Source organism: Coffea eugenioides, unplaced genomic scaffold (assembly GCF_003713205.1).
Source record: "Coffea eugenioides isolate CCC68of unplaced genomic scaffold, Ceug_1.0 ScVebR1_103;HRSCAF=471, whole genome shotgun sequence".
NCBI lineage: Eukaryota > Viridiplantae > Streptophyta > Magnoliopsida > Gentianales > Rubiaceae > Coffea > Coffea eugenioides.
Window position 1 is genome coordinate 105,621 of NW_020861411.1, and position 11,537 is coordinate 117,157.

General features: G+C 33.9%; 1 protein-coding gene across 1 annotated transcript; it reads right to left on the reverse strand.

The window, feature by feature from the left end:
- Window positions 1-5,134: 5,134 nt before the first annotated feature.
- LOC113754778 (cysteine-rich receptor-like protein kinase 10) lies at window positions 5,135-7,481 on the reverse strand. Its single transcript, XM_027299041.1, has 7 exons — window positions 7,349-7,481; window positions 6,798-6,959; window positions 6,603-6,719; window positions 6,284-6,499; window positions 5,904-6,162; window positions 5,592-5,742; window positions 5,135-5,470 (listed from the first exon to the last, which is right to left on the reverse strand). Exons 1-7 carry the CDS (start codon window positions 7,479-7,481, stop codon window positions 5,135-5,137), a joined length of 1,374 nt encoding a protein of 457 aa, XP_027154842.1.
- Between the last annotated feature and the right edge of the window lie 4,056 nt (window positions 7,482-11,537).

The window sequence follows — 11,537 nt, forward strand, 5'->3', positions numbered from 1 at the left end:
AAAGAAAAGTATGACATTTTTAATGAGACGGAGGGACTATTATGTTAACGGTGCACTTGCAATTCACGTGATCATTCGATTAACACAATTTCCTATAAAACTCGAAAGTCCTATATTGTCACTTCTGATGAAGATAAAGGACTAAATGGTTAATGGTAATTGATTACAAGATTAGGGACCACACTCACTAGAAAAGCTAAGAGAATAGACTAAAATGATTATTTTTCTTTTAAGGTCTTCAAATACCTGTTTAGTTGGGAAACGGGCAGCATCCTTCAATATAATTGGACCATCCTCACTATTTCTTCTATATTTTGGCCATTTTCAATGAATGACGAATATAAAGGGATTAGGGACACAAGCAATTAATCATTAGTCCAATGAGTTCAATTTGAATTTATTGCGACATATTGCAGAGGAAAGATCAAATGTGCACACAAAAAGTAGAAAGCGCGTGTGTGTGTGCGTGTTTTTTTTTTTTTTCTTTTTTTCCGTCCTTTAGCCTTATGTACGGAAGAATGAACTAGGCAGTTGCTTCCCGCGTGTGATGCGGGGTGCCCAAATGCGATCAAGATTGTTTCTACAATGTTATATTTCAATTTGATAGACAACATAAAAAAAATCCGTGGAAAACTGTGTTAAAGTTTTCTGAAGATTGGTATTATTATGTGTACTAATATTTAGATTTCCTCACTAGGTATCTAGGGTTTTATTTTCTGGTGGATTTGTTTGTTCTGTAAACACGCATATGTTTTAATTAGTGCCTTGCTGCCAATTTTATGCGATTGATGTGTGTCTTTTTTTTTTTTTCTTTGGCTTATGTATAGTTTTTAGAATGAATTATAGTTTTGGTGCCCAATGTTTGGCTTGTGTGCCAAATTGGTCCCTAATGTTTTGGTCAAAGCAAATATATTCCCCAAGGTTTGTGATTTTAGGCAAATTTAGAATAACTAACAAAAATGGAACAATAACTAATGGTCAATATTAAATTGCCATTAGTCAACAACTTTAACTTTGCATTTTTTGTCTCCAATATTTTGATTTTGAATCATTATATTTTCCTAATTTTTAAATAGTGACATTAAGAGTTTCAACATATATTGAAATGCAAATAAAAATGAAACACATTCAGTGGATAATAAGAATTGTAATTAAATTTCTTTTTTCTTTTTTATTTCATTTATTCATGATAATAATATATCATATATTTCTTTTCTTTTGCATAGTTAGTCTGAAATTTGATATAGTGTATGTATATTATTGTTTCTCACTATTAATAAAACACTTTATATTGACACAACATGATCATAGCCTAGATAACACCTCTTTGTTAAATAAGTTATAATTGTATGATAGCAAACCACTAATAAATAAAAACATAAAGTAGTGGAAGAAAAGAAGAACTCTAGTCATATAATCTAAATTTATTGTAGTTATTACTACAAAAATTGTTGTATGTGTTGTGCACCTAAGTTTCAAATTCTTGTAATATGCCATTGTACTTATAAAAATTAGTAAAAGTAAGTATCAATGTAAAGTAAATTTAGGAAATTTTAAGAAAACCATCTTTTATTTTTTGTTATCTTATTAAAAATTAACGTTCAAATATTATAGTTTTAAAGTATTTAAACTATCTTTAAACAACCTCAATATTTATTCAGGTTGTTTGTGGTACCCAAATTTAGGGTTTTAATAATAATTGATTAGTGCAGGGTTACATAATTAAAGAAATAAAATAATCTTTCAAATATTTATGTGGGAGAGAAGTAATAAATAACTCACAATATTATTATATTTCAAAATAGTGGAAAAAAACCATACTACAATAAAACCTTATAGATTTTGCTAACCTCTCTTAAGAAAATATTCTAAACTAATGTTGTTTTTATAACCTGCTAGACTTGTTGGGTAAGAAACCACTTACATTAACAATTACCATATAAAACATGTACTTCTCCATTGATTCAGGTCCAACATCATCTCAAGCAACAATCTCCATTGAAAATTCAGTTGCGGAATATACGATATACAACTCTAATTTGCTGCCTATCATCAGTTTCATCTTCACGAGTGACAGTGGATGCACATTTTGCAAACAATTTCTTCTCGATTAAAGCATTCAATCATACTAACACATTCATCACCAAAGTCATCATAAGTGTTCAAGGATATAAAGTCATAGGTGGCTTTCTTGCCAAAATTATCATCACCAAATAATTCAAAATAGCTACTATCATAATCATCCAAAAATTTCATACTATGAATTAAGTTTCTTCTAGAAAAAAGTTTCCAATTTCAATGAAATCCATATCAACCAAATCAATTTTTTTTTGTATCACCTTGAAGAGAGTCCGAGCCAATAAAATTTTCAACGACAATTTTTTTCTTCACATATCAAATCAGAATTTTCTTCTTCCTTCATCAAATCAACAAATTCTTTGTTTTTCACCGATTTATCACTTCTAATTTCTTTAGATAAGGCATGCAAATAAAAATTTCAACTTCATCAAAAATTTCAAAAATATCTCAATTGTCAACAAACAAATCCTCTTTCAAATTGACTTCACATGTCAAACCAAGTTTTGGCTTATGATTAGACCGATAATCAAGTTCCATCAAAATATAGCAGAGATCTAATCAAAACCACTAAGGTGATTCAGAATCACAAAAGACACTCATATAATATTTTTCAACAATGGATTTCTGCATAATCTTGAAAAAAAAACTATGCCTTCTTTTCTTTTTTTCTTTTGACAAACCATAGAAAAATTTTATTTCAAAAATATCACACAAACCATGCACACCTTTTGAAATATTTCTTCATTACCTTCTCCCATTCTAATATTTTGTCACACGCACCAGTATGTGTAAAATTTTAAACTTTCCACCATTGACAAATTTTCTCCTCTTGGCAATTCAAAATAATTTAAGTACCTGAATTAAATTCTCTCCTTTCTGTCAAGTTTTCCTGACCTCCCTAACTGATTAACCAATCAAATCCCTCAATTGGATGACCTACAGCAATTAACAAATCTAACAGAATTCTTCTCTAATTTTTGCCATGATGGTCACAACAATCTGATAATTTCGAACCAATTTTATGGTCAAATTCTTCACCAAGGACTCACTTCAGGACAAACCTGGTGGCCTAATTTAATCAACTGAATATTTTTTGACAAACCTTGTGACCTAAATAATGGTGGTAACATAATGGTGGTAACGAGAATTTGATTAAATTTGAAGAATTTGATTGAAAAAGCATGGAGGAGGTTGCTTGTTGTTAGGGGATAAGGACAGAAGATTAGATTAGTAATAAAATTTGAAGTTGAATCATTGTAGGAATATTTTCTGAAAAAAAAGGTTATTTAGGCAAAAGACTCCTTGATTTATCTAACAACTGCAAAAAATCCTAACACGACCTTTACCAATAAGCACCATATGGACAGCTTGAGCCAGGTGGCATTCTTTCATTAGTTTATTCTTGGTTTGTTTAAGGGTGGACATTTGGGGGGCAAATATACAATATTTAACCGGGGTAGTTAGGGTACGGACATGCAATATGCAATTGACATATTTTTTTTCTTTTTCCTTTTCCCATTGTTTCAATATTTAATAATGGTATTTTATAAAAAGCAAATTTCATCAATGGATCCTCAAAATTGTCTAGCACAATTTGATTTACAACACTGTCATAGAAAATAATAGAGCTGTAATTTAGCAGAAACAATAGATCTGAAAAATTTGAACAGATCTAAAAATATAACAAAATTTTAAATTATCTTCTAATAAGGTAAATCACTCAAACTCTCTTCTGTATACATTGCAATCGCTAATCAAATCTATTAATCAATGATTTTAAACTCTAATAATAATGATGATGATGATTCGATCTAAATAGCCCCTTTCATTTACATATATCACAAATATATTTTCTTACTATATCACATACCCTCTTATGGTGGGAAGCTAGATTCTCACGGAAACTATGTGGGCCATCACGTGACAAAATGCCAAATGCCCACAGCTTTAGTCGCAATGAGTACGTGGCACAAATATTTGGGGGCCAGAATTGGGACTAAGCCCACCATTGCCTGGCAGCAAACAGCCACCCGTAAAACCTACGGTTCGGAGAGAGTAGGCCAACCCACTTGAAAAGATAGAAATGCCCAACTCAAAACAACAAAATCCCCAGCAGAATAGGGGACCAAACACCCTTTTATGTGTTTACTCTCTTACTTTTAAGATGGTAGAATTAGGAATGGGTACGGGTCGGATCTACCATTTGGCTAATCCGACCTGCATCTTGCAGGTGAGTCATTTTCTAACTCTTATCCACCCCGCATATCAGCAGGTATCTGTTGAGATCAGCTCAGGTCAACGGATATTTGCTCTGTTCCACTTATTATTTAATTTTTTTAAAAAATGATTTATACTAATATAATTTTATATTTTACACATTTATCTAAAATTTAATAAAGATTTTTTTCTCAAAAAAAGTTTCCCACCAAGAAACAAGCATGCGAAAAGAATACAAGATAAAGGAAAAAATTAAAAGAATTCAAAATCAATAAAACTTTGAAATAAGTAGCAAATTCTTTTAAATATATGTTTCGCATTAATTAAACTCTTTTCTATAAAACATAAGATCATAACCTCTGCAAATGAATTTTATAAATAAACTATAGTCTCTCATAGATGTAATGCAATTATATATAAATAGGGCGGGTCGGATACCCACAAGTTTTTAATTATGTGATCCTAATCCACCCAAATCTCAGAGGGTACCCGATCCTCTTTTGACTCGATCAAATAATATATATCAGGTATCTTGATTTTCGAATCGAATCGAATAGAATATGATTAGTTTTCGGATTAGTGGATAATTTTGTCCACCCTAAATAGAATGTTGTGCCGGAATGTAGTCCACATTCCACACGGTTTACAAAGTAGACCACAATGGTCAAGACGGGGACACCTTCAATCAACACAACCGCGGGACAGAAAAAGAGTTAAAAGACATGTAACAGTTTATGGTACAAAACAATAAATTCAAAAACGAACATACAAAATCTAGACAAATTTTGCCCATGCACCAAGTTGACATGATTAGAAATGTCTTTAATTCTGCTTTTGTTTATCTGGGATATAATTCAGTAATTGAAACTTCGTTCATCGAGGAGCTTGGTAGAAACTTGGTGCCACTAGAGGCATCAAATTCTGGTAAATTGTTAGGCAAGCTTTGTATTCCACTTTGACCAAAATATGCAGGTGGATTAGGTGCAGGCAACGTTATAGAGTAACTGTTGAGCATAAGGACTACTGAAGCCATGGTTGGCCTTTGTTCAATTTTGTCTTGAACGCATAGCAAGCCAATATGGATGCTCTGGATAACTTCATTTCTAGCATGTGTATCTCCAATTGTTGGATCTATCAATGCTAGTGGTGTTCCATCCCTCCATTGACTCCAAGCCTGCAACATGTATTGCAAGTGATGATAGTGGAATTGACCGTGTCGTTAAAATGTATACAAGAGCTCTCCAACGAGAACACCAAGAAATGCCAAGAAAATGAGATGTTTATTTTGCACTCACATAACTTAGAAGGTCATCTCCTCCATGAGTTTGGTAGAATTGACTGTTCTTCTTGCCACTTAGAATTTCTAAAACTAAAACACCAAAACTAAACACACCTGACTTTACAGAGAACAAGCCGTGCAATGGGTACTCAGGAGCCATATAGCCACTGCAAATTAGAACCGTTTGTTGAACACATGAGGCTTCAATAATTAGAAATTTTAAAGGTTGATGGTGACCAAAAAAATATAGAGAACGTAATCAAATATTAGAGGCTTAATGATAGTGGAATTACTGCAATATTACAATCATATAAACATGTAGCATAACAACATAAGGGTGAGAACTTTCAATGTACCTGAGATTTTACTTGCATTTCCTTCAGTTTGATCAACTTCAAAGAGCCTTGCCAAGCCAAAATCAGCAATCTTTGGATTCATTTTTCTATCTAGTAATACGTTACTGGCTTTAAGATCACGATGTATAATCCTAAGTCGAGAATCTACATGAAGACAGAGAAGTCCTTTTGCTATTCCTCCTATGACCTTGTATCGTTTTGACCAATTTAACAATGGCTGCTTTTCTAGGTCTATGCAATCATCAAACATGACATGTCTTGTTAGTTTCTTTGACTACAAAATTTGATTTCCACAAACGGCTTGGCAATTCCAAAATAAATCACGAGTATTTGACTTGAAGTTGAAGCTTACGAAAGAGACAGTAGTCAAGGCTTTTGTTGGTAATAAATTCATAGATAAGTGTCGTTTCTTCTCTTTCCAAGCAGAAACCGAGTAGTCGGACCAGGTTTCTGTGTTTAAGCCTTGCAACCAGGGTAATTTCATTTTTAAATTCTTTTGTACCTTGCGCTGAGCTTCTTGATAGTCTTTTCACAGCTATTTCTTGTCCATTATGAAGTGTACCCTGATTGCAAATTATCGAAATATAAACAAAATTTTGATTTACAAATATCATATTCATAAATTTTCAGCATAGTTGAAAATGGTTTAAACTCAATGTACCTTGTATACAAGACCAAATCAAAATTGTTCGTGGCAGTTTTGTTTCCAATGGCAAAGTTGTTCGTGGCAGCTTGAATATCAGTGAGATTATATTGTAATGATTCTGTGATTGAGATTTCACTTGTACCTACAAAAAAAATGATACAAACTTAAGTGAATTAAATGAATCGACCCTTTTAAGAATGATAAATATGTTTACTTCAACTGCACTTCTTAGTCCTCAGTAATTCACCGATTGTTTCGATAATGGCATCATATTTCTTCCTGGATCTCCTTGCTATGTAGAAGCCCACAATAAATAGCAAAATGGCAACAGAGACTGGGACAACGATTGCAACAATTGTTTTTGTTGAGATTCGGCCCCCCTCTGAATATTCCGATAAAAGTTCTTTAGCTCAAAAATATGCTTTTAAAGTAGGTAAGGATCTAAAAAGTGAAATGTTCAGATTCATTTATTCCTTTAAATTCTTTATCAAATGAGACAATTTAAATTCTAATACTGGATTTTGTCAAAAGGGAGAATTGTAATTTTGGTCCACAATCTATAGTGTATGCGCGAAATTATCCCCAATCTATTTCGAAAATCAATTTTGGTCCTCAATCTATTCAATTTTGGGTTAAGGTGGACAATTGACGGAATCTCTTCAATTTCAATCGGAACTAGGTCACGTGAGATCACATGCTGGCACCTAAAACCCCTTTTTCAATTTTTTAATTTCTAAAACACGTTTTTTAATATTTTCAACTTTCTCTTGCCTTTTGTCTTAGGGGTAATCTCACAATCCAAATTACTCCTCTTGTTGGCCTCCACCTTCAAATCCCCAGAACCCACAGCACGAGTAAGAAGCTCAGCTTGGCCTCCAAGTCCAAGTCTCGTTCTTGCCTCCATTAGTAATGGGGATAATCTGCAATCAACGCCAGAGATGGACCCAGTTCAACTCTCCTCCACAAACAACAGGAGTAGCAGCAGTACTACTTCATAAGCAAGCAGCCGAGAGAAAAGAGCGGATGATAATAATTGGAAATCAAAAGGATTATACTGGTAAGTATATTCTTTCCCTATTAGCCATTCTTCACCGTTGAACTGGAATGAGCATTCAATTGAACCACTAGTATATTATTGGTAGGTCATGCTTACGGCTGGAACAGACACTTCATCGATGACTATAGAATGGACCTTGTCTTTTTTGCTCAACCATCCCGAGGTGCTAGAGAAAGCTCGATCTGAATTGGATGCTCAAGTAGGGACTGATCGATTGGTCGACGAACATGATCTATCCAATCTTCCTTATATTCATAACATTATTTCAAAAACACTTCGGTTGTACCCAGCAGCACCAATGCTAGTGCCACATGAGTCGTCCGATAACTAGAAAATTGGGGGATACAATATTCCACTCGGCACAATTTTGCTAGTTAATGCATGGGTAGTTCATAGGGACCCAAACGTTTGGGATGATCCAACAAGCTTCAAGCCAAAGAGATTCGAAGGCTTGCAGGTTCAGCCATCAAAGTTGATTCCATTTGCGATGGGAAGGATATCTTGGCCTGGTTCTGGCCTAGCTCAGCTGGTGGTGGGTTTGGCCTTGGGATCTCTAATTCAGAGTTTTGATTGGAAAAGAATTGGCGAGGAGGAGATTGATCTGGCTAAAGGGACAGGAGTGTCCATGCCAAAAGCCAAACCACTAGAAAAAACATGTTTTAGAAATTAAAAAACTGAAAAAGGGGTTTTAGGTGCCGGCACGTGATCTCACATGACTTAGTTTCGATTGAAATTGAAGAGATTCCGTCAATTGTCCACTTTAGCGTAAAATTGAATAGATCGGGGACCAAAATTGATTTTTGAAATAGATTGGGGATAATTCCGCGCATACACTATAGATCGAGGACCCAAATTACAATTCTCCCTTGTCAAAATAACGGATCAAAAGAGAACAAGTAATGAAATCCATACAATCCACATGGGAATACGATGAGTGTAGTTGTTGACTACCAGGTGGGCTCAATAGCTACAAGGGTGAAAGACTTGAATTACTAACTAATCCTAAAATAAAATTGCAATTGAGTGTTCAGATAAATTCATATCAATTTAGTAAGAACTGGAAGTAACTTTCACTATTAGTGGAATTGGAAGGAGGGTGAAAGGGGGAGGCGTAGGACCAAGATTCGATGCAGGCTTGGGTGTTGGGCTTTCAGAACTGTAAAACTTGCACAGTGCATGCCTAATGTTACAGCTAAAAAACATAACTTTACAGCCCAAACTATTCGAACAGTATCCAGATATTTGAAAACTAAGGCACTTCTCGGAGTCATTCCTGGAAAAATCTAGAGTATACTGTCTAAGGGCGTATATCCGCTGAGATGGGGAATAATTGGCTTCTTGAACAGCAAATTTCTCCCCTCATTTGCAGCCCGACTTGCTATCTCTTTATCATATCTCTTAAGACCTGGTTGAACTTGTTTGGATCAGTGGCATTATGTGAATTCCGAGCAAAGAAAGAGATACCCCAATCGGCTCTTGAGAACACATGGACTCATTCGAATAACGCAACAAGCATTCGTCATGCGAAATAAAAATAGTCTTTCGATTCAAGAATGTCTTTAGAATCTCCCCACGGCATTTGCTACACATTGTCCACAAACATCGGGATTCACATCACCTCGACAAAGAAACAGGCCATAGACCATGTTAGAAGGGTCATGGCCAGCAGTGAAGTTGTAGAAGCCATTCCTGCTGGTCAAGGAAGCATTTGAGGATAAAGTGAAGAGGAGGAAATTCAGGTTCTCTGTATACATACTACCAATAGAGCTGTTTGGATTATATGTAGTATTTACTCACCACTTAAAGGCGTAAATCTGTCTCGTGTTGAAGCTAATCAAACAAATTAGCAGGAAACACGAGAATAATATATTTCTGGAGATCATCTTGATCAGAATCAGGCAGATCAAAAGTAGACAGTGGTACATTTTTGCATTCAGGCATGCTTGATACTTGAGATGGAAGTATGAAATGCACTATGCCAGGGAACAAGTCACACAGGAAGACTTCTGAAAGGTCCATGGACGTGTTACATACTTTCATTGATTTGTGGAAAGGGGAATCACGAAAGTATCGAAAAGTCTTTGGTCTTTGATATTGAACTAGGAGGCATAAATTGCGCGATAAAAGTAGCAACTAAATAGTGCATGCCTAGTTAAACGTAAATTATGGAGGCACTCCTCCTCTATTCATGTTTCTATGTATGCACATCTTTATCTATAGTGTGTGTGTCTATATATAAGGATTTACAAAAAATGTGATTTTATTTAAAAATGAGTGAAACAGGACCTAAAATGGGACTTTAAAGAATGCGACAATTTGGGTCCAAAATTTAGTCTAAAAGGGTTTTCTAGAAAAAAAGGAATCGCGCCACTTGATATTGAGTTTTGGTGTACCAAGTCACACAAAAATGTTTTTTTGACAAAAATAAAATAAAACCCTTTTCGACAACTGCAAGTCTCTGAAAATAAGAGAAAATGAGTTCGGGAGTCACGATTAAAGAAAGAGAAGACAAAGGATTTAATTAACTCAAACCTAAGGCACCCTTTCAATCTAGTCTAAGCTAGTTGCGAGGTTTAGTAAAAAATTTTGTTAATCTAACCCTTAAATTTATCACGTTTGGATGTTTCCTACATGGATGCAAATCTAAATTTATGAAATATCAAAAGGGACAAAATATCCATTCAAGGGTTTAATTGATACCAATCGCATTGATTGCGAAGTCCAAAATAATTCCTTGAAGGAGTCACGAGCATGCGTGAATGAAATTCAAAGAAAAGAAAAGAAAATTTAAATTATATATCTAGCTATAAGTGATCAAAGAATAGGGATGCATCATAACGGATACGAGAGGCAAAAACTCGTGATATAATTTTCTTATACAGGGATCGATGGGGTATTTAAACTAAAAGAGTTATAATCACCCATATCCATGTTCAAAGAATAATTCTCCTAATATGAACAAGTAATTGAACTAACTTATTCCATAATTTGTTAAATGAGATGCAATTCTAAATGATATGATTAACACATATAGAGGATAGCAGAATAATGGATAATACAATAGGAAATATCAAGCAAATGAGAAAAGATCCTAAAATAAAATATGCATGAAAATGTAATGAATGTCGCACAAAAAAGAATCTAACACACGAACGATCTATGGGTCTAGCATTGGACTAACCCATTTCTAAAAAATCCTTACTAGCGTTGGACTAGCAAGTAAACGGAGGGAGAACCCACAACTAGTGTTGGACTAGTGTGGTGACGTCATGCATTAATAATACATAGTAAGACAAATAGACATAAATTAAAACAAATAACACATAAGGGCATGTAACACGTAACATGTAAACATAATATTTAGATGCAAAAATTCTAAGGAAACGAGTAAACACATAAGCACATGAACATGCAAACACATAAATAAATAAAAGTGAATAAATACCTAACTATTACATTTGGGGTCTTAACTACAATCTAAGGGGGGCAACAGTAAAATAATACCCTAACTATTACAATTTGGCATTTAATTGCCTCTCAAATAATCACCAAAGTTAAATTAAATATATGAAACTTAAAACAAATAAAACAAATAACTAAAAGAAAATCATTCAAAACATGCAAATTCACATATAAAAACACATAAGAGCAAATAAGAGAATTTAAAAAAAAAAACAAGAAGATACCTCCCTTGAAGTAGTAGCTAATTGGGTTTGGTTTAACCTATTTAACTCTAAACTTAACAAAAATCATCAAGGCACCAATTTAATTAACAAATGAATCATAAAAAATGGAAATAAGCATGAAATCTATCAATTGAGCACTTAAATGAAATGTAATCAATAATTAAAGAAGAAAAGTAACTTCTATTTAAGAAAATCAAATCTGTCAGAGACCTAATTG